Source organism: Octodon degus, unplaced genomic scaffold, assembly GCF_000260255.1.
Source record: "Octodon degus isolate 3935 unplaced genomic scaffold, OctDeg1.0 scaffold00039, whole genome shotgun sequence".
Classification (NCBI taxonomy): Eukaryota; Metazoa; Chordata; class Mammalia; order Rodentia; family Octodontidae; genus Octodon; species Octodon degus.
Window position 1 is genome coordinate 1,790,516 of NW_004524615.1, and position 27,307 is coordinate 1,817,822.

Genomic DNA, 27,307 nt, shown 5'->3' on the forward strand with positions numbered 1-27,307 from the left:
CACCACCGCACCACCGCACCACCGCACCACCACACCACCACACCATCACACCACCACACCACCGCACCACCGTCACCTCCAACTAACTTCTAGGAGTACAGCAGGGTAAAGCACCCCTCCCAGCATCCAATCATTCACATCTAGCTGGGTCTGCTCGGTTGTCCTTGCTGGGAAACATTACTCAAGGGATGCGTCACCCTACCTGGGACAGTACCATGCACTGCACAGCGTGGACCCGGGAGGCTCTGAGCACAGCCCCCAGATGCTGGCACAGGAGATGTGGAGCACCCTACAGCACCCTGCTAAGGGCCCCTCCCTGCCCCACCCAGCCCGCCCCACCCGACCCTGCCCCTCCCCTCCCAGCTGCCCCAGGCAGACCTAGGTCTCAGCACCATGAGCTGTGTAGGAAAGCCCGTGAAGAGAGGCGTGAGGGCCAGGAAGCACCGCACGCTGCGGGCAGGACGCGTTCCGTGGACTCAGTGCCTAAGCACCGTGTGCTCCTTTCCCAGGGACCCCAGGGACCAGCACGCACAGTCTGGCTTAGCAGCACTGTGCAGCTCTGCTGTGAAATAGGGTCTCTAAAAGCCTACCCACTGCTGAACTCTTCCTAAGAAAAATAATTTTGTGGGGGCCAGGAAGATAGCTCAGCAGCATAAGTGCCTGCTGCAATTGCAAGGTCCTGAGTTTGACCTCTGATTGCAAAAATACGACTTTTTCATCCCCGTTATCCCTTACCCTTAGATTTTTTTTTTTAAATGAATAAATAAACCCTAAATATGGTTCCAAATTACACATAGACCAGGCACTAGGAGCACAGGCCCTCCAACACACAGCACCAGGCCGCTGGGCTGGGGGCAGGGCAGGCTCAGACCCGCGCCCACCATCCCAGAAGCCCTTACAGTGTGAGACGGCACAGAGTGGGGCTTGACGGTGGGGTTGCTCGAGGAGGTGACCTTCGTCTGCCTCTGCAGGTGATCCACCCACTCGTGCAGGTCCTGCTGACTGCTGCACGACACGAGGATCCGCTCGATCATGCTTCCTGCAGGCAGTGAGGAGAGGCGGCAGGGCTCAGGCACCTGCCCCAGCACCACACGGACCAGCCCAGCACGGTCTGGGCGACACCGAGACCGCCCCAGGGCCAGCGGCCACCCGGCACCCAGGCAGCTTGTGTCGATCACCTGATATTTCAAACGCATTTCTATGACTTTCACTGTCCTCAAGCTTTGTGACTGTCATTCCTGTTGTTGGGAGCTTCCCCTGGAAGAGATTTCCAAAGAAAAGTGAGTGCTTCTCCAGTACAGGAACTGACATAAAATAAAGACTAAGTAAGTGACTTCGGAACAGCAGAGGGACCATGTGAGCCAGGCGCACTCCTGGGCACCTCAAGCGCGCTCCCTACAGAGCTGACCTCCGAAGAGACAGAAGGGCGACCCAGAAACAACCAGGGAACAGGCCAAGCCTGAAACAAACAGCGCATCTGCTGGGCTCTGCTCAACATGGACACAAACTGTCATGCCCCATAACAAGGCTACAACACGCAGCCACTGCCTCAGAGGACAGACACAAAGAAAGCAAGCGGGTACCCACCGTGGACACTGAGGCAGGACAGGAACGTGACAGAGCTTTGTAGGAGCTGAACTAAACGCCTCCGGGCTCAGGAAGACGTGCAGGCGAGCAAGAGATGCCAGCGCAGACACTCGCAGGGGTGCACACCGGCCAGGACCACAGTGCAGGGACAGGCACACACACAGCCCCAGCTCACACACAGCTGAGCGCTGTGGGCGCTCTGGGTTAAGCTGCCTCAGAACAGCTCTCCACCACGGGCAGGAGTCTATCAACACCCTAAAACAGTGCTTCCAGACAGGTACGAGGGACCTGCCTCTGGGGGACACATGGCAAGGTGCTCCTGACACCCACAGGGCAGAGGCCAGAGCGGCCTAGTCCCCTCCCCCTCAAAGCCATGTCTATCCAAAACACCAGAGCACATGGCTGGGGAGCTGTCCCCAAGCTAGGCAGCAGGACCGCACGCTGCCAACGCTCCTGCAGCCCGCTCTACCTAGGAAGTGCCACAAGTGCTAGACTACGAGCCTTCCCAGACTACCGATGTGCAGAGTGTTGCACAGCCCTGAGCGGCTGCACAGAACCAAGCTGGGACCCACTTAACCGGACGTGCACTGTGCTACTGCCTCCAGGCTGACATCCACCCCGCCAGGGCCACCAAGAACGGCAGTACATGCTGGTGACCAGGCCTCACTGAGCTCAGGGACAGGGCCTGCCAGCAGAGGAGGGCTCCCCGTGAGCGCCAGCCTCCAGAGACCCCCATCAGTCAGTCAGCTCCTCCCTGAGGACAGAGCAGAGCCCACCTTCAGCTGGCAGTGGAACAGGCACTGGGGTGTGCAACCGAATGCAGAAAGAGTGGGGCTGGCCAGGAGCCCAGTCAGGGGAGCTCTAAGGCGTGGCTCCAGACAGCAGCCCTACCCCCGAAGGTGCAGTGGTCCTGGGTGTGCACACTGCTCACCACTTCACACAGCTGTGTGGCAATGGCAACAAGCCCTTCCCAGGAGCAGGTCCAGCCTCCCCAGAAAGGGAAAAGCCCTGCCTACTTCAACTGCAGTCACCAGTCCTTGCTATGTCAACACAGAAAACGTGCGGCAAAGCAGTACCACCCACAGGAACAAGAGTGGCCGCTTCCAGCCCAGGAGTCCCTGGAGACTGGCCAGGTTCCGGCAGGGGACAGGCAAACACAGCTGCTGCAGTATCACACACAACCACAAGGGGCCCTGCCAAAAGCACCTCTCAGAGAGATGACAGAAGCAGAGGCAGCTGGATTCCACCAATATGGGCCAGGGAGCAGAACACAGCCCAGTACCCTGTAAGTCGGCTCTCACATTTTCTCCAGGGAAGTGGAAGCCTAGGTCACAGGGTAGCTGATCATGAAATCCGTGCTGTGTGTCTAGGGACACCATGTGGCTCCCAGCTCAGCCTGCCTACCCCACTGACCCACAGCCCGTGGGCAGCCCCATTTCACAGGACAGAAAGCAAAACCTCAGAGGAGCAAGGTGCTCTGCAAATGGCGACACTACCACAGGGGCCATGAAGGCCACACCATCACAGGGGCCACGCCACAGTCCGTGTCCTTTTGGGCGCTCTACCCGACACTTCCTCCTCTCAGGCTAAGAAAGAATCCTGGGACATTTGCGCACAGGCAGAAGGTCACACACCTGAACATGCGCACCACGCACAGACCAAAAGCTCAGCCCGCCTGAAAAGGAGGCTCAAATCTCCCAAGAGCACCAACCAGGAACGCAGACGCCCTACCTGGTAAATGAAGCCGCTCATCCTGGGGCTGGCAGACAGCATCAGCAGGAGACTGGGGAAGAGCAGAAGGTACCTTTCGTTCTTCTCCTAATATTAAAAAAAAAGGAAATTTAAACACATCTATTTATGAACATGATCACAATATTTATTTTATATTAGGCCCTATAAAACTGTATCCAACATTACTCTATTTCCTCTCCATAGGTTTCAACCAAATTGTATTAGCCAAACTAAACAGGAACAAAGATCTAAGTTAAGTCTTAACATGTGAGAAAGCTTGGGCAACAGGTAAAGACCAAGGATTGCTAAAATCTTCAAAATAAAATGACACACACAGTGGCGCCTCCATTCACAAACTTAACTCCATGATTCTGGTTGGAAGCCGAACTGGAAGAGAACCAAACCAGACTCCCCAGGTGCTCATCAGAAAGCCCAAGTGCTGAGCTGGACGCGGCTCTCTGCTAAGCTGGGCTGTGACTGGAATCACGGAATCGATGAAGCTCATGAGCACAGGCCTATCGTACAGCCAACCAGACGACAGCAGACCCCAAACTCGTGAACGTCTGTGTCACACCTCTGAATTCTAACCCAGGAAGACATCTGTCTCTGCCACTAGACAGTTACTGAATCTAAAATTTTTTTATGCTCACAGGACACAAAAAGAACAGGAACTCAGAACACTTCAGTGGGGTGGGGAAAACAAGCGACGCTTTGTCTTCCAGGAAGGAGGAGAAACACTGACATAGACCCTGGCCTGCGCGTATGCTGCACTTCCCTGACCCCCCAATACGCCAATGAAGTACTGTTCTCATCCATTCCATAAACTTCTGAGCAACATGAAGGATTTTTTTTTTTTTTTTTTGTACCAGAAATCAAACTCAGGACATCGCCCTCTACCAGGCAGGTGCTGCTGCCACTGAGCTATGGCCCAGGCCCCATGAAAGTCTCCTTAAAAAGCAATACTATGCACTAGAAATTGTTTCAATAAAGTAACCAAACCAAGACACTACACCTAAGACACAAAAATTCCCAAGAACCTAAAAGCAGACACAGAAAGGGCAATGTCAGATGCTCCTGTTCAAGAGCTGATGCATAATCCACTGCCTGAAGCACTAGACAGACACTAGAAGAGGCCCAGCACCTCCTAAAAGCCCCACCCAGCACCAGTCCAGAGGGCCCGGGAGGAAGGAGCTCCATTTCAAAGAAGTTGCTGGCAATGGCTTGTGAAGTTCTGCCCTTGGAGGCCTGTGGCCCTGGCCAGGGACACTGAGCAAGGGCTCAGGAGGGGCAGGCAAGAACACCTCCCCAGGGATGTCATGGGGACTCAGACACGGCGGGGTACCCACCAATGCTGACAGGGTCCACAGAACCCAAGAACACAACATGACTTCCACACGCTGGCTTGCACTTTAAAATCACGTGATTAAGAAACAACGCTGGAGTGATATGAGTGTTCATAAAACATGGGAAGCAGAGCAAAGCCGGGACTTCTTGCGGTATTCCAACCACCACAGCTTCATCCAGAGAGCGTGAGGTTAAGCTTTGAAACTTTTAAGAGTAGGGAAAAATACACATTGTGAGTCTAAGTTTAGTTTGCCTCTTGCTGAATACTTTTTACAGAGGTAAAAATCAAACTTAGAAGCGGATGCCTGCTCAATGACTCACATACACGATGAACGCACGCCATGGACTGCTGGCGTGGAGGGGCATGGTCCAAGAACCTGGCTTCATCTCTTCCTTCCCCAGAGCCAGGGAGATCTGGGACTCCTCTCAGTAAATACTAGTTAGCATGGGTTCACAGGTAAAGGTAAGGGTCTCTCCTGGCTTGGGTCTGTATGTCCCCCAAGCCTCGCGCAGACAGAGGTGGGCTGTTCGGAAGCGGCTCCATCTCCAGGGTGTGATGCTGGGATCCGCAGCGCAATGCCAGCACCCAGCACCCAGGCAGTGCCGGAGGTGAGCACTGCCTGCCTGACCAAGGGCGTGCCGCCCAGACAGAACGGAAGAGGCGGGGCACTGTCCTCGCTGCTTGTCACTCGCTGCTTGCCTGCCTTCTGCCTGCCATGAAGCCTTTCTCCTCTGTGATGCCCCTCTGTGAGCCAGCCAACTATGACCCGAAACCTCTGTACTCGCTGAGCTACACTATGCCTTTCCTCCTTTAACGCTGGCTGTCAGGCATTTAGTCTCAGCAATGAGAGAAAAGTGAGGACGGTAAGAGTCTAACCCCATGGGGAGAACAGGTCAGCCAGTGTCTGCACGGCCCAGGCTCCTTCCGTCCCACTGAGTGCACAGACTCACACTGGTGCACGCTCGGCTCTCCACGCCTTGCCGAGCTCTTGAGCCTCTCTGCTTCGCAAGGATTAAGAGGCTCATACCCAAGACAGAGGAAGCCAGGGCTCCCGAATACCGAAGACCCCGGACACCACCGGAGCCCTTATCCCAAGACAGCGTGGTGGCGCATGTGGCTGCGTACCTCACTCCCTGCACACTGCATCATGACCTGCGACATGTAAACGACGCTGCCCAGCGTCTTGATGTCGTCTCCCTCCCAGCTCCGGATGGATTCCGTCAGGATCTGCAACTCAAGCTCTTTCCTTTTCCGGACTTCTTGGCACTGGACCTGCGAGACACAGAACATGCCCTTCAAAGAGACCGGAGTTCCCAGGATCTCCCATCCTGACCACAGAGCTGCTGCTTAAGGCAGTTACCGCTTCACACACTAACTCGAAAGGACACTGTACTGAATGGCTGTGTGGACTACACATCTGTGCAAATGAATGGCATCAAGAGGAGATGTACAGATTTGATTTTATTTTATGGGGGGGGGGATTGAACTCAGGCCCTTGCGCTTATTCTATTGAGCTATCTCCCTTGCCCCAAATACTATTTTAGAAAAATATCACAGATTTTACCACTTCAAGGAAGAAAAATGTTTGGCTTAACTAGTGTCTGCCACCACCAAAAAAAAAAAATCAAGAACAGTTGAGAGAGGAGCCAGTTCAGGGGCTAGGAGGAAGGCACCGCAGCTGGACAGGACAGCACAGCACAGCACAGCACAGCACAGCACAGCACAGCACAGCACAGCACAGCACTGGGAGAGAGGCCAGCGCCACGCCCGTGGCAGCACGAAGCCCAAGGGTGGAGGCCCGGGAAGAGCAGGCATGCGACCCAACTGCAGCACCGTGCACATGGTGCCTTTCCTCTGAGACCATCATCACATCGTTCTGGTGTCTCCGGGCCACTAAAATAAGAGACTCCACAGCCACGAAACCCTGCCACATGTTTATGTGTATTTCATCTGAATGAACAGTAAGTTCAATTCACAAAATAATTAATTTATCATCTAACTCTTCTGACTGATTATTCTGCATCCACTTGCCACAATATTGTGAAGGAAAACACAACACAATCACTTACTGAGAGGGTTTTGAAGGCAGCCATAGACTTCTGAATATCTTGTCTATCTGGATGATAATCCTTTGGAGAAAGAAACACAATTAGCTTTTGAAATCCAAGTTTTCCTTGCACAGGCGGCCTCCACAGCTGGCCGAGACCATCCTTGTGCTCCACTTGTAAGCCTGTGCACCCTGCCTGCCACCGCCTCTTCTGTAAGGGACGCGTGGGACGGGGGCAGCAATGACACCTGCTCTCTTACAACAGACCCCCCCCCCGCACCCCAACTCAGGCCCAGAGCAGCAGGGCTGCAAGGGGGTGCTGTCACAGCAGGCCGGAGGGCAGCTAGCTCCCCACCCTCTGCCAGCTTGCCTCCTGGTATTCAAGGCAACAGCAGACACACCTTTCCCCAATGTCCCCTCCACTGTCCTACTTCGTAATACAGGCACTTACTGTTGTAACTGCATGCTCCTGACACCATCTGAAAACCAGTCTACATTTTCCAAATTCTGGAACCCTTTCAACCACAGTGGTGAAAGAGAGACTGAGGAGATTAGGAGGCAAGTGCCAAGGAGGAGGAAAACTTTACAGGTAATAAAGTTATTTTGAAAGTCCACTAATCACTACTCTGGGTAAAATGTGCTGTCCTTAACAACCGTTTCTCCACTGGCACATGCACCAGGCCCCTGCAAAAAGCAGCACCTCCATGTGTCTTTCCAGCTCCTTGAGCAGCGTGGGGTACTTGTCCAGGCGCATGAATGGCTTGCTCAGGCCAGTGGTCAGCACAAGGATCCCAGGGCTGCTGGCTCCCTTCGTCTCCATGAACTCTCCGAGCTCCTCACTGGGCAGCAGGCAAGAAAGAGGACACACGTGGTTAGGACACGTGCCAGATGCAACACCTCCGAGCCATCTTGAGGTGCCCAGGAGGACACAGAGGCCACGAGGCCAGCCAGGCATCAGTGTCAGGGCACGGAGGCCCTGTAGGAGCAGCTCTGCGCACAGGGGCTGGAGACGCCTCTGATGGCCAAAGTGTCACATGCTCCCAGGATGCCAAGCGCAAAGCAAGGAACCTCCAGTCATTAACGGCAGCTGAAAGCAGTCTCATTATGACCCTACGGCCCTCTTACAGTCGCCTTCCCGACACTCAAAAGTGTTTCTGAGACTCTGGGCTTCTGAAAAGCTTTTCTCAACCTTGCCAAACAGGGCTCAGGAAGGCAGTGAGGCCTGCAGGGCCCTTTGGTCCTGCTGCTGCAGAGCCCGGACAGCCCCACCGTCACCATGGGACACCTCCGCACTGCCCTCTGCACAGGAGGGCCACTCTCTGTCCCCACCCTCCTCCACTGCCACCACCAGATGCAGCGCTGGGGGTGGAGGACAGCAACCAACACCTGGCAGGGACATCACGCCCTCATGGCCCAGGCCTCCTTGGGACACCTATCTCCTGAAGCCACCCATGCCGACATCCCCCCAAGTGAGGGGAGTAGCAGAATCCGTTTTTCTCATAGCACTAGCACGCTGCAACCGTTACAAACACATCTGCGCAGGGCCTCTGCCCCAAGGCACAATGTATACCAAGGGACAATCTGTACCAAGGGACAATCTGTCAGGTCACAGCTGGCATTTCAGGGTTTAGTGAAACGGCCTCTCCTCAGGACAGGGAAAAGTTAACAAAACTGGACAAATTAATCCCCTCCAGAGACCTCTGCAACTAAAAATGAAGTTACACTGTGGAAGCAAAAGTAACTCCTAACCCCACACAACAGTTTCTCTCTGATGCCCCCAAAGCCTTGCGCACTCAAAGGGTGGGGTGGGAGGGGCCTGGGTCGTGGGTGTGTGACACTCATAGCGGACTGGTCCACCAGTGCATTCGGAGCCGCTGTGAGGCCGGGAGTGGAGGACGGCGTGGCTGGGAGCGGGGCCTTCGAGGGTCTTCCTCATCTCCCTGCCTCTCGCCCCCAACGGCCATGCTGCGCACACCATCACTACTCAGCCAGGCCTCTCTGCCACACCTTCGTGCCTCGGAGCCAGCCTACTATGGGCTGAAACCTCTACAGACCGTTAGGTCAAAATAAAGCTCCCCTCCTTGGAGCCACGGGTGCCAGATGCTACATCTCAGCCATGAGAAACACCAAGATGGGAAGTACACCTTCACAGAGCACCTTTCCCATGTGTACAGGGAGAGAAAGTAACTTCCTGCAGCTGGGGTAACAAAGCGAAGACAGCAGTGACCCAAGGTGTCTAGAGGGGAGGCCAAGCTCTCTCAGCCCAGGGGCCTCAGTGGCAGGGGCACAAGTGCTTCCTGCTGCCACCACCAGCTAGCCCTGAGGGCAGCTCCTCCCTGTGACCTCCCAGACCACCAGTGTCCCAGGATGTGGCCTCAGGCTACCACTCCATCCCACAAGCCACCAAGGGCAGTCTCTGGAAGCCTCCCATGCAATCCCCTCCTGTGTTCCTGCTGGGTAGCCTAAGAAGATGCTGCATGTGCCTTTAGGGCAGAACACAGCCAGCCGCCGAGGCAATGGCACAGAGGACCCAGGCTCTGCCCAAAGCGTGTACCTGAGCACTCTGACCGCCATCGTTGCTGCAGACATCCCCACTCATGGACAAACGCAGACAGTCCTTGCCAAACTGTCGGTCTCGTACTTTCTATACTTCAGCTCCACCTCACACAACAGAAGTGGAAGAAAAACCTCGGCCACATCACAACTGCCTGTTTGTGTGCTGTTTCTCTGGCCATAGTTCTGTTTCAGAGTGGAATGAACGGCTTGAGGCAATGGCTCAGGGCTCTGCCTGGAAATCAGACCCCCCAGAAAGAAGACCCTCTCCTGCAGCACCCAGCCCGGGCCCTGACGCCAAGCCCAGCCCTGCGACGGCAGCCTGACGCTTACCAGCCGATCCCTCAGCCTCCTACCACGGCCTGGCTGCAAGGGCACCACAACCCTGTTGTCACAACCACACCAACCAACACTCAAGAGTTCTTTCTTGAGCACTAACTGTGAGGGGAAACTGAAGCAAATGTCTAGAGAACGCAGGAGGACACCAGAACTCGGGAGGATGCCCGGCAGCCGGAGGACCTGGCGAGCTGCACCCAGTGGGCCCCAGCACGCAGGCATGGCGGCTGTGCTGGCACCTGGTGCCACCATCTGAGAACGCAGGCGGACACCAGGTGGCTGAGGGTCTTGGCCGTTACGCCCCAGGCGACCAGCGCACAGGCACCCCGGTTATGCTGATGCCCAGTACCACCATCTGCGAAATTAGGCAGATACCAGGCAGCTGTGGGGTTCTGCTGAGTCTGGCCCACACCCACTAACTGCACAGAAGCTTTGGTGAGTGTCAGCCAGGCTCCCCCACAGTAAGGAGGGCCTTGGTGGTCCTACCCCCCCCCATAGCAGGAACCTTACTGACCCAAGGCTCCACTGCTCTCTCACCAATGTTGGGTCCAGGTGATCACTGGGAGCTTCAAACATGCCAAAACAAAGTAGAAAAAGGCAATCTCAGTCCTCCAGCCCACCCAGCACAAGTCCAAGAGACAACATAGAAGAACGCAGAAGTTACCCAGCTGAGATCTCTGAAATGATCGTATCTGAAGTCAAGAAGCAAGTCCATCAGGCTACAGAGTATAGAAGATCAGAAATAATCTCTCAGGTCAAAAAAAAATGACAACAAAAATGAAAGAACTGCTTACCACAGCTAAAGAAGACATAGATTTTTAAAAATTGAGAATAGAAAAATGATGGAAACATTGAACGAAAATATAGGAAAGAATTAGAATGCAGGAAACAGACTCAAACAGATATCCAGGAATTAAGAATTCCATTGAGGACTGGGGATGGTGGTGAACGCCTATAATCCCAGCACTCAGGATGCTGAAAACAGGAGGATCACTACAAGTCTGATCTGTGTAGTGAGACCCTTGTAGACCCTGCACTAAATACATTAAAAAAAAAAAAAAAAAAAAAAAAATTCACTGCAAACTGGCAAAACCAGAAAGTGAAATGAAAGCTCTCTTAAAACTAACAAGGAACCAGGAAATAACAATTCAGCAATGACAAGATGACACAAACAAAAACAATATAAAAATTACAGAAATCAATGAAAAAGTCAGCACAAATGACATAAAAAGACTATTTTCAGTAGTAGCACAAAAATTTGTCAAACATGAGAAAATAACCTGACATACAGTAACCGAAGCATGGAGAACCCCACATAGCCATCATCAAAATAAATCTACATCTAGACACATAATAATCAAGATCCCCCCAGAAATTCAACAGAAGAAGAATATTAAAAGCTGTTAGAGAAAAGAAACAGATCACCTACAATGGAAGGCCCATCAGTATCATGGCAGATTGCTCAACACAAACCATCGCATCGAGAAGAACTTGAAAATGAGGCATTTCAGGTCCTGACAGTGAAAACTACTTCCACCCAGACTGATGTACGCTGCAAAACTATCAGATTCAGGAGGGCCAGCCAAGCAGCTCAGCAGACTGAGAAAGCCACAATCCTTTCATATTTGGGCACACCAAGTGCACAGAGTCATTCTGCTTCTTAACAGGATAGGCCAGAGCTGGATGTGGTGGTGAACATGTGTAACCCCAGGCTCAGTAAGCTGAAGCAGAAGGATCGCAGCAAGTTCAAGACCAGCCAAGACTACAGAGGGAAAGGCCAGCCTCCTGCAAAGGCCCCCTCCACAGGCGCGTGTGCGTGGTGGCTCGCATCTGTTATCCCAGCACTTGGGAGGCTGTAAACAGGCGGATCACTATGCGCGATCTACGCAGTGAGCCCCTGTACATCCTGCCCTAAATACAAAAGAAGGAAAGAAATTCAATGGTGAGAAAAAATTCTTCTATGACAAACAACTGAAGAAATTCATGAACACAAAGCCAACCCTACAAAGGGTACCAAAAGATATTATAGAAAGAGACAGAGACTACCACAGCTTAAAGAACCACCACTGAAATGAACCACTAAACAAAGCAAGTGCGCTGGCGAGAGCGCTCAGGGGACTAAGTGCCTGCCTAGGCAAGCTCCGGGACCAGGGTTCGATCCCTGATACAGCATGCCGTGCCACCCCACCCCTGGGCACTCTGGGCTGGTAACCGAGACCTGGTGTGGTGGCACATGCCTGTAATCCCAGCGCTGGGGAAGATGAAAACAGGAAGATCACTATGAGTCTGAGCTGCATGGTAAGACTCTGTACAAAACAAGAAAAGTAGAAAAAAGACAGACAAACAGAGCAAGCAAGTAAAAAGAGGGGACAATACAGAACCAGAACCAACAGCAGAAAAATACCACAATGTGAACAGCCTCAATTCACCAATTAAAAGAAACAGATTGGTAAAGTGAATTAAGAAGAAACAAAACCCAACAATATGCTGCATACAAGGAACACATTTAACTCAAATTCAGACTGCAAGTCAAAGGGTGGGAAACAGTGCTCCACAGGACAGGAACCAACAGAAAAGCTATTCCGAGTGCTGACTCGATCAACCTCAAGTATAATCAAAAGGGATAAAGACGGTCACTACACACCTGTTAGGGGAAAAGTGCAAGGGGAAGAGAGAGCGATCATAAGTATACACGCACCCAACACAGGCGCACCCACTACACAGAACACACTTTAACAGATACAAAAAAGTCCAAGGAGCAATAATACCATTGTAATGGGGGACTCTAACATGTCACTGTAAAGAGACATAACACCAGGCAAAAAAATCAGCAAAGAAATAACAGAACTAAACCAAACTTGTGAACAGACTTAACGGACCTTCAGAGTGTTTTACCCAGCAATGTCAGAATACTTTTTTCTCAGACGCACATGGGACTTTCTCCAAGATAAACCACATACTAGCACACAGAGCATGCTTAACTAATACAAAGGAACTGAAATTATCCCATGCATGCTGTCTGATCATAACGCAATGAAAATGAAAATCAATGACAGAAGAAACCACAAAAACATCATAAACACATGGAAATTAAATAGCAACCTCCTAAACAACCAGTGGGTCACATATGAAAGGTTTTTTTTAATTTTTATTTTTATGTATTTAGTACAGGGTCTACAGGGTCTCACTACACATATCAGAGTTGTAGTGATTCTCCTGTTTTCAGCCTTTCAAGTACTGGGATTACAGGTGCATGCCACCATGCCTAGTCTCGGTCACCATCTCAGCGAGCCCCAGGGGTGGAGCCAGCATGGCATGCTGGGGATCCAACCCCTGTCCCTGCATCTGCTTAAGCAGGCACTTTAATCCACTGAGCTATCTATCTGGCCAGCCCTCGCAAATGAAATTAAAGAAGAAATTAAAGAACATTTACAATCAAACAAAAATGCAGATATAACTTACCAGAACCTGTGGGATACAATGAAAGCTAGAGGGATATATATATAGTAATAAATTTGCACATTAGGAAAACAGAACAAGCCCAAATAAATGATCTTATGCTGTACCTCAAGCTGCTAGAAAAAGAAGAACAAATCAAACTCAAAGTTCAAAGATGGCAGGAAATTATGAAATTAGAGCTAAAATTGATGCAATGGAGATAAAGAAAACAAGACAAAGAATAAATGAACCCAGAGAGCTGGTTCTTTAGAAGGATAAAATTGATAAACCCCTAGCCAACCTTCTCAAAACAAAGAAAAGATTCAAATTCACGCAATAGAAAGTGAAAAGGGTGAAATTACTACAGACCCTATAAAAACTCAGATCATTAATACCTACTTCCAAAATCTTTACTCTGAAAGGATGAAAAACATAGAGGACATGGACAGTTTTCTAGATCCTTATGAACTGCCAAAGCTGTCAAGAAGATATACAAACTCTGAATAACTCAGTAACAGGAAACAAAATTGAAAATGCAATAAAAACCTGCCAACAAAGAAAAGCCCAGGTCCTGGTGGACTCACAGCTGAATTTTACAAGAAATCTAGAAAAGATTTAACGCCAACTTTTCTCAAACTCTTCAATGAAATAGAAAGGGAAGCAATTCTCCCAACCTCATTCCTGGAGGCAACTATTACTCTAATACCAAAACCAGAGAAAGATCCAACCAAAAAAGAGAACTACCGGCCAATCTCTCTAAAGAACACAGAGGCAAAACTCAGTAAAATACTAACACACAGAATGCAGCAAATAATCAAGAAGATTATATATCACAACCAAGTAGAATTCATCCTAGGAATGCAGGGATGATTTAACATATGCAAATCCATAAATGTAATAAACATCAATAAAGCCAAAGACAAAAACCACATGATCACCTTAATAGATGCAGAAAAAGCTTTTGACAAAGTCCTACACTCATTCATGATTTTAAAAAAACTCTAGAAAATCACAATAGATGATCTTTACCTCAACCTGACAGACGTCATCTGAGACACCAAAAGCCAACATAATACTAAATGGACAAACATTGAAGCCTTCACTTAAAAATCAGGAACAAGACAAGGATATCCAATGTCACCACTCCTATTCAATATAGTTCTGGAAACATTAGCCAGAGTAATTAAACAAGAGAGAGAAAGAGAGAGAGAATGGGGGGGGATGAGAATGAATTCCCATTATTTGCAGATGACATGATACTCCACAGAGAGTTCAAAATCTCCACCAAGAGACTTCTACATTTAATAACCAAATCCAGCAGTGCAGCAGAATACAAAGTCAATGCTCAAAAACCAACAGCATTTTTGTTCACAACAATAAACACACCAAGACAGAAACTACAGAAACCACACCTTTCATAAAAAAAAAAAAAAAAAAAAGGAATCAGTCTCACAAAGTAAAAGATCTACACTGTGAAATTACAGTACTCTGAGAAAAGAGACTGAAGAGGATTTCAGACAATGGAAAGATATTCCTTGCTCACGGACAGGAAGAACCAAAATTGGATAATGGCCATGCTCCCAAAATGGCTACACAGATTCAATGCAATACCAATCAAAGCACCATTAGTGTACTTCACAGATTTAGAGAAAACATTCCTAACGCTTATTAGGAACCAGAAGAGACCCAGAATATCGAAAGCAATCCCGGGGAACAAAGGAAAAGTGGAGGCACCACAATCCCTGAGCTGAAATTATACCACAAAGCTACTAGGATAAAACCAGCACGGTGGCATAAAAACAGACCTGAGGACCACCGGAACAGATTAGAAGATGCAGACACAACTATAAACACACTCTGCCACCTTATCTTTGACAAAGAGGCCAAACACATTCACTGGAAGAAACACAGCCTTTTTAATAAATGGTGCTAGAAAATTGGCTTTCTGCTTGCCGAAGGCAAAAATATCATGTCTACCTCCATGCGCTAAACTACAGTCAAAATGGATCAGAGATTTAAATATTAAATCTGAAACACTAAATCTCCTGGAGGAAACAGTAAGTAGAAATCTTACAGACATAGGGGTAGGTAGAGAGTTCATGAACAAAAAACAAACTTAATGGGAAACACTTCGAAAGAATCACCAAATGGGATCTCCTTGAAAAGTTTCTGCACACCAAAAGAAAAAGAAAACCCATGAACCGGGAAAAAAATTATAGCCCATTGCCCGCCTCTAACAAAGGCCATATAAAGTATTTTTTAAAACGCACACACACACACACACACACACACACACACATAAAGAATTGGGGGGAAAAAAACCAGGCCCCCCCAAATTCAAAGACCCAATCAAAAATGGGCACCTGAGATGAATACACACTTCTCAGAAGAAAAAATACAAATGGCAAATAAATGAAAAAATATTCAACATCATTGGTCATTTGAGAAATGCAAATTAAAACAACACTAAAGTTCCATCTTACCCCAGAAAACACAGCTATCATAAAGAGGTCAACCAATAAGGAACGCTGGAAGGGCTGTGGGGAAAGAGGAAGCCCTCGCCCCTGCTGGTGGGAGTGCAGACCGGTGCAGCCCCCGTGGAAACGAGTGCGGAGACTCTTCAGAAAGCCAGGGCCACAGGTCCCATTCAAGCGAGCTACGCCCCTCTTGGACACTGTCCAGAAGTGAAAACACTGTAACACTGATTTTTGTGCACCCGCGTTTATTCTGTTTATTCGCAGCACAATCTGTCACTGCTAAATCTGGGAAGCAACCCAAATGCCCATCAACTGAGGAATGGACCAAGAAGATGCATTTTTAAACAGTGGAGTACTACTCAGCTATTAAAAATGATACATTTGAAGCTTTTATCACTAAATGGATGCACCTAGATACCATATACACTTAAGTAAAATAAATCAGACCTGCATGTGCAAATATCAGTTTTTCCTTAGTGTAAGAACCTGAAAGAGTAAATAAAATCTGGGAAAAGGGTAAAATAGATACTGTGAAAAGGGAATGAATCTGTTCAAAAGAAGAATTTACTGAGCTGAGGAGTATGTGGAGGAGGATGTGGGGCAAAGAGATAACTATGCTGTGGATTTCTGCTGGTCTGTGGAAAGGAGCAGTTACTGCTTAATTTTTTTTTTTTTGTCTTTTTTCAATTTTTTTTTCCGGGCTGGGGAGACAGCTCAGTGGAATAAGCGCCTGCCTGGCAAGTGCAGAGTCCCAAGTTCAATCTCTGGTACCACACACACAAAAAAAGTGTCAATTTCTTTTCCTTTTTTTCTCTTAATTTCTTTTCATTTAATCATGTATTTATTTATGTACTTGGTGCAGGGTCTCACGATGCAGCTTGGACTCATAATGATCCTCCTGCCTCAGCCTCCCCAGTGCTGGGATTAGAGGCGTGCGCCACCAATCTGGTTTCAGGGCCGGTAGCACATGCAGTACCAGTGATCTAACCTTGGTCCCTCGTGCTTGCCAGGCAGGTGCTCAGCCCGCCGAGCTTTCTCCCCAGCAATTCTTAATTTCTTATAACTTTTCTTTTCTTTCTTCTTTTAATTTTGCACACGTATATCTGGTAACCTGAACAACCAATCTGAAGAGAACACTAAGCAATAAAACAAATACTGTCAAATTGAATTATTTTTTTGATTAGTGAAATTCTGTATCATTTGTAATTTTGTTTTAATACTATTTTATATTCTCTCTCTCTCTCTCTTTTTTTCTTTTTTTTTTGCGGAACTGGGGATTGAACTCAGGCCCTTGTGCTTGCCAGGGAAGCACTTATTCCACTGAGCCATCTCCCCGGCCCCCTTGTATGCTCTTTAAAAATAAAAAAATTTAGGAAAGAAAAAGAAAGGTCCTTTTTCCCTTACACTCAGACATGCTGGCGAACAGACCTGTGCTCAGTGAGGACGCTCACGGCAGACGGGTGGTTGGCACAGTACGCGAGGTACAGGGTCCTCATCTGCGGCATCAGGTTCAGAAAGCAGCCTCCCACTCGCTGCTGGGCCTCCGGAGACCTGGAGACGGGGCAGAGAGGACAGCCATCAGTCCCGCACAGTCATGCCCTCAACGCCTGAGAGCCTTGTCCGTCCCGGCTACCAGCCACGCAGCAGGAGGAGCCACGGATCCAGGGGCCAGGGTGGCCACAGCAGCGTCAGCCATGCCCACGCTCTCTGGGTAGGGAGAGAAGAGATGACAGCTGCTTCTTACGCTTTGAGGTCATCCAGCTGGTAAGCTTTCTACCAAAGCAACATCCAGGTTGTCACAAAAACAGCACCCAAGTCACCCTTCACTGGAGGTAAGTTGCGGTAACGGAGGCGTGGGCTTATCAGCACAGGGCAAGTAGGGCACAGGTGGGAACAGGAAGCTCCAAGACTGCTCCTCTCTCCGGCCTCTTGGCAGCACCCTCTTCCCTGCACCCCACTGGTCTCAACCATGATGCGCAGGACACTCAGCACAAACAGAAAGTGTGCTGTCCCCAAGGAACCCTCAAGCAGAAGCCTCAGTGCTCACAGCTTGCTCCAGTGTGCTCAGCAGGCACAGAAAAAGCACTGCAGTAAGTGACAAAGAGAGGCACAAAGAAACGTGGCAGTCCCATCCGAGGCACAGGAAGCCGACTAAGACAAACGATGCTGCCGCCGTCAAAGAAGGATTCTGTAAGAACCTCACAATAAAAACTAAAAAGCTCCAGGAAATTAACAGAACGACAACAGAATCGAAAGAGTAAAAAATATGTGAGTGAAGTTCTAAAACTCCCAGATTAATAGAAAAAACAGAAAATTAGAAGACCATGGCAAGCCATCCCACATCAAGAGGAAAGTTCCAGACACGGAAAACTAGACATAAGCAGTTACTCGCAGAAGTTACCACAGCGCTCGGGGGAGAACCTGCAAGACACATGGCTTCTCCCTAGCGCTCCCCAGGAGCCTCCCGTGATCCGCCTCAGAGACGGCCCTGAGACCAACCATGCTGACTGGATCACGGCCGGCTGTCCGCAGGGCCGCTGGGAAGAGTGTCCGCTGTGGGCCTGACCAGGAAGTGTCTCTGCTTCCCCGCTCCTCCCTTCTCTCGGCTTCCACTCTCCTCCGCCACCTCCTGTGCTGCGCTATGTGTTCTTTGGAGCCCTGTGACCAGGCTAAAATAAACCTCCCTGCTTTAAGCTGTGGGTGCTGGGTCCCTGTCCCAGCACCGAGTACCTCAAGGGTCACATGGGGGTGGAAACATGCTGGCACTCCAATCAGAACCCTAGAAACAGCCATTCACAGCTGAGGGAAAACACGTTCCTCATACAAGAACACAGTTGGACTTAACAGCAGCACCCAGACACCACGGCACAGACAGCAGCAGCACTTGTGGCCACATCCACCAGAGTCCAGCCCCAGCCTGCAGCAAGGAGGAAACATCCTGCTTCACCTCTCTTTCCACTGCTATCATGGTGACCTCAGGGACAGGCTCCATGGCCCCTTAGGCTGTCAGCACAGCTCAGGGCCTCTGCCACAGGCACCAGGTGCTCCAAGCAGGAGAGGATGACCACGATCCCACCTGAGGCCCAGGCTGAGGACAGGTGGGGTCCTCACCTGCCAGCTCCACCTCTGCCTGCTGCGTCTCCCTGACGCAGTACCTCCTGGGCCCACTCCTGCATCTGCCAGCAGTGGCCCTGCAGCCTTTCCACAGGCTTGACTCAAACTCACAGCAACTTTCAACTGTCACCAAAATAGGAGCTAGAAACCCTCACTACCACATTCCCACTGTTTATAAAAAGTAGTTCAAACAAACATCCTGAGAAATAAGGTCTCAGAGAAGTGGATTCTCCTGATCTACAGACTTAAAAATCACAAGACTCACATCAGCAACTGGCTGGGGACAGGAGCCACTGCTGTACTCTCTCCCGCCCAAGCCAGCACCACAAGGCACTAAGGCTGTCCCCCATTTCTCCCCCAGGGCTGGGGCCTTCTGGAGACCACTTCCAGAGAGCAGAGAACATTTCCTGTGTCCTGGTGCACCCAGGCACAGCCCTCTCAGCTGCACAGTGAGAAGCTGCCCATTTATGGGACAGACAGCAACAGCAAGGACCCAAGGAGACACTGAGTCCAGCGCGCTGAGTCAAGAAGGAGCCAGAGGTGGGGAAGCATGCAAGGGCAGGCAGATCACACAGGAGGGCTGAAGCCAAGCGACACCAATGACAGCAACCTGCCCCGTGCACGTGTTCAGCATCTACTTACTTGGTGCATTCTTCTAGAGACTGCACAAGCATTTGCTGGAAGGAGCAGATCTCCTCTAGGTTTCCCATTAGATACGAGATGCTTGCTGAGCTCAACCTACAGCCAGGAGAAACAACAGTGAGCGCGTGTGCACGGCTGTGCTCATGCTCGCCCTTCCCACCCACAGGCCTGCCGTGTCCCAGCCCAGTGCACACACGTGTGCCACGGCAGGCTCCGACACCCAACTGCACTCCATGATTGCAGCCTCTGTTCACTAAAACCAAAAGAGAACAGCGCAAGAGAGGGCTACGTCATGCTTAATATAACTTCTCCTCTAACTCACTTCTCACTGGTCTGCAACGGCCGTAGGTAGGTTGAAAGCACAGTCTGAAGTTCTTTAGAATATTCGTTTTCTGTTTCTAAAATATTCTGTAGCACCTGCAACAAAGAACAAATAAGCGTTACTTAACACCACAAGCATTACCAGACTCCAGATCATGAACTCTGGAGAGGATGGCTCTTCGCCACTGCCCCACTAGCTGTGTGGCTCCGTGTAGTGCCCGGGCGCTTTGTGCCACTCCTGTTCCTGGGTTAACCACGGAGCCTCTGCAACGAAGGACTAAGCTGCCCTGGACCTCGTCTTGCCCAAGCACACTAGGCACGGAGGTGCTACAAAACACCCTCACGCAGGCAAGTCCAAAGCTACTTAAAGAGGAGCCACGGACAACGCAAGCAGTGCACGAGAGGAATGAGTCTCTCCCACACTGGGAGCCACATTCAGTGTCCAGTCCAAGTGTAGGCAAGACTCATCTGTAGCAGCAGAAACTGGGAAACACAGCAGGGGGCAAAGGGAAAGGGGGCACCACGAGGCACTAAGGCTTTCCCCCATTTCTCCCGCAGGGCTGGGGCCTTCTAGAGACCACTTCCAGATAGCAGAGAACATTTTCTGTGTCCCGGTACACCCAGGCACAGCCCTCTCTGCTGCACAGTGAGAAGCTGCCCATTTATGGGACAGACAGCAACAGCAAGGACCCAAGGAGACACTGAGTCCAGAGCGCTGAGTCGAGGAGTACCTTGTGAATGACAGGTTCTACATTAGGACTTGGATACTGGGTACACAGACAAATAATCATCAAAGCATACTGAACTGTACCTTTAAAATCTACGCATACTAATACACAGGCTGAGTACCCCTAAGCTAAAAATTCAAAGCACTCCAAAACCCAAAAATTTTTGAGCACTGACATGATAGTCAATGTTTGACATGAGAGTTGGCAATGTTTCAGATTTCAGACCATTTCCAGTTTTCAGATTAGTACCACTCAACTGGCAAAGTCTATACAAATTTTCCAAAAATCAAAATCAGAATCAGCTCTGGTCCCAAGCATTCTGGATAGGAGACACTACCACATGAGGTCCTGAGTTCAATTCCCAGTACTCCAAGAAAAAGGAAGAGAAGAGAAGAGAAGAGAAGAGAAGAGAAGAGAAGAGAAGCGAAGCACAAACTATCTACAAAATTAGAATGCTCTCCAATATCCTGTATTAGGGTAGCAAACTTAGCTAAAGTTAGGTAACACCCCAGAGCTGACAGCCCTTAGATGGAAAGCAGTTAACCTAAAGCAAACAGCTGCTATCAGCAATGACCAACAGCAGAAGACAGCATGCCACTGTGACTTGGGCAGGGCCTAGGTCACAGGCAGCAGCCACCTGACTCAGTGGACACTTGCCAGAACTGTCAATGAGCACACATGGTTTACAGAAGCCAGCTTCATCTCCGAAAGATGTTATCTCTCAGAGGGGAACCTGTCCCCAAACAACAGTGAGCAGCAAGGCCAGACAGAGGCCAGGACCTCCTCCCAGCCCGCAGGGTACCCAACGTGTGACAGGGACACCCCTGCCCTGGGCCCTTCCACCCACTGGAACACCAATGTGGTACAGCTCCTGAGCACCTCTCCAACCCAACAACATGAGAAACAGCACGGAAGTGATCCACCGGTCAACATGCTCAGCTCCTTCCAGAACTCCTGACAACTGAAACACGGGAACACACATCTAAGGAACCCAAGGGGAGAGTGCTGGGGTGTTAACAAGGACAGAGAATAAAACATTCATGCCAAAAGGCTGCCACTTTACATCAAAAATGCAAACAAGGATGCGAGGCAGGGGTAACGTCCATAATTCCAGCACTCAGAGGGAGGGCTGCTGCATGCTCAGATCCAGCCTGGGCTACACACTTGAGTCCAAGGCCTACCCCAACTGCACACAGCAAGACCCTGTTTAAGCAGGAAAAAAAGCAAAGACTTCCTGTATTCACATTCAGCCTCGCAGCCATCCGTAAATGCTGCGATCACAGAAAGAAATCAAGTACACACTCTCCACAGAATCTCCAAGCACAGTACAAATCTAGAAAGCTTACTCTGCTGTCACCACACCAGTAATCACAATTTGCATCGACTAAAGAGCACTCTCTTCTATTCCTACAGCACACGCGGCTGGGTCAGGGACAAAGGCCAGAAGCCTTCCTAAGCTCACACACTAGTCGCCAAGGGAAGTCCCCAAACACGGTGAGTTTGAGGATCACACGCAGCGCCTGGCTGCACATGTACCGCGTTTCAGCGTCCGTCTGACTACGCTGTCGCACTCCCGGCAAGCCGCACTGAAAACGCAACACAACTTGAACAGCACTGCTCTGAAGTCTCACGTAACACACCACCAGCTCCCGCACAGAAGCTCACGCCGCGCTCCACGCCTCCTCACTGCTCACGTGTGAAGACCTAATCACAGCACAAGGCACAAGTGCACACACACACTCGCGCGCGCCGAAGTGCCCAGAGTCCAGGCGGCGGCCCTCCGAGGGGTGACGGGTGGCCCGTTTCCCTCTAGCTTCCTCTGGCCACAGTACTCACCACGTTGTAATAGCTCTTGTTGATGGCCGCCGTGTCGAAGCCTTTGGGAGGGCTCTTCAGTGCCCCTGATTTGGGGGAGACCGGCTTCTCTGCAACAGACACAGAAGGCGGCTCACTGACATGGCCAGCAGGGCAAAGTCCTCCCGCGCCAGGGCAGAACCGCAGAGACCAAGCAAGGGCTGGGATGGGCTCCTGCCCTGACGCTGCGCGAGCCCTGCACCACCAGGCCCAGCTCCAGGCTGGAGTCGCTGGTCCTCACGCTCCGTGTGTGTCAGTGGGACTCCATCAGTCCTATTCATTTACGGCCATTATTCACAGGCCGTAAAGCTGTACGATCTGCTCACATGGTGAGGCAAATGCACTTGGGTGGTGCAGCGAATAGAAAATGCATGTGGAGGAGAACGGCAGTGAAGGCAGCGGGGAGTGGGCACAGCTCACTTCTGGGCTGGGTCTGATGGCTCAGATTCTGGGCACAAGGGCACTCTGAGCAAGCGGGGGCAGTGCAAAGCATAACCTCGTCACCCACAGGAGACAAGGAAGAGGAAGTCACCTCCTTGCTCCAAAGCCAGGGAAGCCACGCTACCTAAAAGAGCCTCCACAGGCAGCGCACAGGAGCAGGCGGTCAGGTAACAGCCAGTACACCTAGGCCTAAAAGGCGCGGCTCTCCGCACCAGCACTCCCCCAGCAGGGCTGTGCTCAAAGTCCACACACCGCGCCCCAGCTGGCAGGGGCGGAGGGCGCCAGACCTGTGGTACCCACCAGCAGCTCCACGTGTCCCGCCCATTCTGTGCCATGTGCCTCTGTCAGCATTCTGTTAGCACACATCTGCACTGGCTCACTGGGCGGGGGTGTGGGATAACGCTGGTTCTGTCCACCAGCCCGAGGCAGGACAGAACCAGGATGTGCAGCTGGGGGCCAGGGCAGACTGGGCACACCCTGCGCTGAGAACCCCTGGCGCACTTCCTCCCGCACCTCACGGCCAGGGTCGCCCCTCTCCCGAGCTGCCTCTGAGTCCCACCTGGGATCTCCGTGTGCAGCACAGCACTGCCCACCATCTCGCCACACTCCGTGTGCACAAGCTCATGCCAAGGGCTCCAGGCAGGACACAAGCCCAGCCCAGAAGCCTCACAGAGGACGCCCCCAGCTTCCTCCATGCCTGGTAGACTGGACTTCCAATGGTGGAAAATGAAAAATAAATGATTCCCAGGACAGAGAACAACTCCACAGCCAACAAGTTATTTCTAAACCACAAGTAATCTAAGGAGGAAAATCATTTTCCTTCTCAATGCAAACCTGCCAAATGTAGAGGAAAAACTACAAACTGTTTTGGAGTAAAAGAAAAACACTGTCGTTGTAGCTATGAAACGGGCAACTAGGGGCAGGACACAGAGGACTGAGCAGGTGACCTCATGGACGCCCCTCCTCCACGGGATCGGGTGACCTGACCATTAGCCTGCTGTTTAACTAGGCGCCTCACAAATGACCCAGCTTGTGAGGCACCGGCACGCGCGCGCACACACCCCCATCCATCCAAGCAGTAAAAATCTTGGGTGTGTGCTGCTCGGTTACAGGAACACAAGAGCTAGGGGAAGGGAAAGTAGATGCACCAGGAAGCACACACTAGCGCTGCCCATCCATGAGGCTGTGCCGTGCAGAGCACCGGGGCCGGGAGGTCCCTCAACCTCAGCCCAGCTTCACTGCAGGGCTCATGTCCACCTACACAGGGCCTCCTGCACCCCCTGCCTGCCCTAGGCTCCCCATCAGCTTCTGGCCACCAGACCCCAGCGCACTCCTCGCTCACCTTCACGGCAGTGTGCATGCACGGGCCACAGGAGTGGCTGCCAGAAGTCAGCATCTCCTGAGGAGCTGGCTGTGGCAGCGGCAGCCACTAGAACCTGACACGAGCCCTCCCCAGTCCCCTAAGAAAGATGTTTCTAATCTACCCAGCAGCTACCAAACTAATCTACCTCCCTCCTCCCGGGAGTGGGGAAGAAGCCACCAATCAGGCCCTCCTCGGTGGGGACAGCACGCTGAGCAAGGGGCCCAGCCTTGCTGGAAAGCAGAAGGCCATGGCTGGATCAGCGAGGGGACACAAGACAAGACAAGACGGTGGGAGAGAGAAGAAAGCAGGGCCGCTCAGAGGAAGATGTCATAAGACGCAATGAACAGCAAACGCATCTGAGGGAGAATGACATTAAACCTAGAAATGAATACCACGGTGCCAAGCCAAAACCCCCAACGGACAGCTCAACACCCGGGTAAGGCGGCACTGCAAGGACCCAAACTTCATTTTGAGGAGTGGATTCAGCATTAACCCAGCAAAACGAAGAAATTAGAAAAATATGAGAAGATTAAAAGTTGCAGAAGAAAAATTAGACATCCAAGAAGACAGAACAAGGCACTGAGAAGAGGCCAGCCTGGTGCAGCCACCCCACGGCTGCCGGCACAGGCTCAGGCACAGGGCAGGGCCCCTGGGAAGACTGGCAACAGGCACAGCTGTGCAGGCCCCTTCGCAGCTGGGCTTCTGCTCACCTGCCCCTCTCAGGAGCAGCACCGTCCTCCACTCCGCGGGCCAGAAGCTACCAACCTCCTTGGTGCAGGCTGCCTGCTGAAAGTACTGCAGGGCAGCCCTCCCAGGCCTCCCCTAGGTCTTGCCCACCCGCCTGCCCTCCTGCACCACCAGGGGCACTCCGTGCCAGGACACACCATGCCCTCTCCTGGCCCGCTTGGGCGGCCTCCTGCCTGGCACCCGGCTCTAAGGAGGGAGGATGTGCAGACAGGAAACAGATGGGGCCACCTGCGTGGGCACAACTTGATTAGACACCCGCCTTTACACGGACACCTACCTTTGAACATACACACCCTCACACACGGACACCCGCCTTTACACGCACACGTACCTTAACATGAACACCTACCTTTAAACATACACCTTCACACATGAACACCTTTTACACACCCACCTTTACACATGGACACTACTTCACACAGACACCCACCGTACACACAGAAGCAGAGAGCTAAAGCACACACACGCACTCAGGATCTGTTTTACCACACATCCCTGTCCTGTCTGGGGTTCATTCAGAAAATCCCAGAAGCGCTCTCATTTTGCCCATCGGTACTATAGTGTCCCCTCTTGCTCCACGGACCTTTTCTGCAATCAAAATCTTGACACCAGGCCACTGTCACACCTCACAGATCTTCTTGGTCTTAGGCAGTGAGGCTCTTTGGTCTGCCTCAAGCTCAAGCACTCCTGTTTGCCTCAATAGTGGCCTTTTGCAGCTGGCCCCCCTGACCCAGGTGTGTGACTGCTCCGCTCCATCAGTCTATTAAAGCACCCACTCCCCTTCTCGCAGCTACCGCCTCCTCCCCCGCCACACACCACCTCTGCTGACCGAACATCACAATTCACGGGCAGGATGCACAGGACTGCCCCGTGATGTCCCTGCTCACTCCAGGAGGCCCCTGCTGAACAGACATGAGGGTGGCTCGGGACCAGACATAGGTGTGGACAACTGTGGCCATGCTGTCACAGGGGAGGCAGATGACCGGGGGGAGGGGGGTTGCTGGCAGCAGAGAAGGGGCCACAGCGCCCTTCCACCATAAGGCGGGCTCAGAGGTAAGGGCCAAATGCGGCTCAGAGATGTGCACAGCATACAAAACAACTGCTCTACACAGCAGTGCAAGCAGGCCGCAGCTCAGCAACAAGGGGGGGGGGGGGGCCTGGGAATGAGCATGGAAGACTTGCTCCCAAGGCCATGAGTGCTGGCCTCTGAGGCCTTCCCACATGCCGTGGGAAGAGGAGACGCGGCACAGCACTGGCCTTGGGTGGCCTGGGATGCTTGTCCTCTCATTGGTATCATGTCAGCACAAAGTAGAAAAAAAGAACACCTCCGGCCCTAGAGGACTAACAGCCTGCTGCAAACTGCTCTCCACAACCTTCCTGGCGGTGTCCAGGGCCACAGGATCACCCACCAGAAGGCAGGGCTGCAGCTCAAGCGGGGGCCTGTCCTGCGGCCTGGGTCCCTTCCCTGCAGGCTGCAGGCACAACAAACTCTGCTCACTCACAAGATGAGTAACTGCACAGAAAGGCAGCTGTCACTTTTTGTGAAAAACAAGCAGAAAATATTAAAAAGTGCCTTAGGAAAGTGGTGATGTGAATGCTCATTAAAGACCTGTGGACCAAGCCAGGTGTGGTAGTGCACACCCATGACCCCAGCACTAGGGAGACTGAGGCAGAAGGCTCCCCACGAGTTCAAGGCCAGCCTGAGTTACATAGCAAGACCCCATCTCAAAAAAATAAAAAAGCCTGTGGCCCTGCAAGCAAGTGACTTCACACAAACCAGCCAGGCCCTAATTAACACTTGAAATAAATGCATTTCCAAGACAACAGGTAATAAGCTACCTAGAAACACAGAAGTAAGGTCAACAGATTTGAAGATCACCTACAAGAAACCTCCAGGGAGGCTGTGAGCTGTGGGGCTCAGCGACTGCTCCCAGCCCCGCCCCGCCTTCTCCCACCACACTGACCCCACCACTGAGGCCTCCACCGAGCTCAGCAGCAGCAACCAGGAAACGTCTGTAGCTGTGCAATACAGCAGAGACTCCAGGGTTCACACGCCCAAAAACAAGCAGGGAAGGAAGAAACTAGCGCGCACCCTCCGTAAAGCTGCATGTTACGAGTAAAGGAGCAGCACTTCTGATGCCAATGGGAGATTCCTACAGTCTTCAAAGGCATCTTCAAGTGGAGCTACTTCAAGCAAAAAAAAAAAAAATCATACTGAGGCTGAAGCACTCGCACACAGCGGTGCAGCACAACCGGAACGCGTGGGAGTCTGAGCACTAGAGGGTGTCCGGCCGGGTACGTTCCGGCAAGACACAGGCTGGCCGCCTGGGGCCCACGGAGCACTGATCCACAGAAGAACAGCACCAAACAGATATCCAGCAGCAGCAGCAGCAGCAGCTCTCGGTGTCAGTTTGCACAGACAGTAAGGACACTTTTAAATGAAACCAAAACATAACAAAAGAAAAACCCTCACCTGAAGGAAGAAACGATTCCAACATCGCCAGGCAGAGGGCTGTCTCAAGCCTGGGACTAACTTGTTTTCAGAACACTGAATACTAACCACACTACAAGTCACAATGCTTA

At 51.3% G+C, this 27,307-nt stretch overlaps 1 protein-coding gene across 8 annotated transcripts in view; it reads right to left on the reverse strand.

Moving 5' to 3' along the window:
- Positions 1-27,307, reverse strand: part of Arhgef7 (Rho guanine nucleotide exchange factor 7) — an 85,357-nt gene that overhangs the window by 15,834 nt on the left and 42,216 nt on the right. For all 8 annotated transcript variants that reach the window (XM_004631166.2, XM_004631167.3, XM_023715160.1 and 5 more), the window contains 10 exons: positions 22,156-22,244; positions 19,593-19,687; positions 19,271-19,366; positions 16,943-17,065; positions 7,411-7,549; positions 6,733-6,792; positions 5,789-5,935; positions 3,319-3,405; positions 1,179-1,257; positions 900-1,039 (listed from right to left, as the gene is read on the reverse strand). In XM_004631166.2, coding sequence (XP_004631223.1) covers positions 900-1,039; positions 1,179-1,257; positions 3,319-3,405; positions 5,789-5,935; positions 6,733-6,792; positions 7,411-7,549; positions 16,943-17,065; positions 19,271-19,366; positions 19,593-19,687; positions 22,156-22,244 — 1,055 coding nt within the window. The remainder of the gene's footprint in view (positions 1-899; positions 1,040-1,178; positions 1,258-3,318; positions 3,406-5,788; positions 5,936-6,732; positions 6,793-7,410; positions 7,550-16,942; positions 17,066-19,270; positions 19,367-19,592; positions 19,688-22,155; positions 22,245-27,307) is intronic.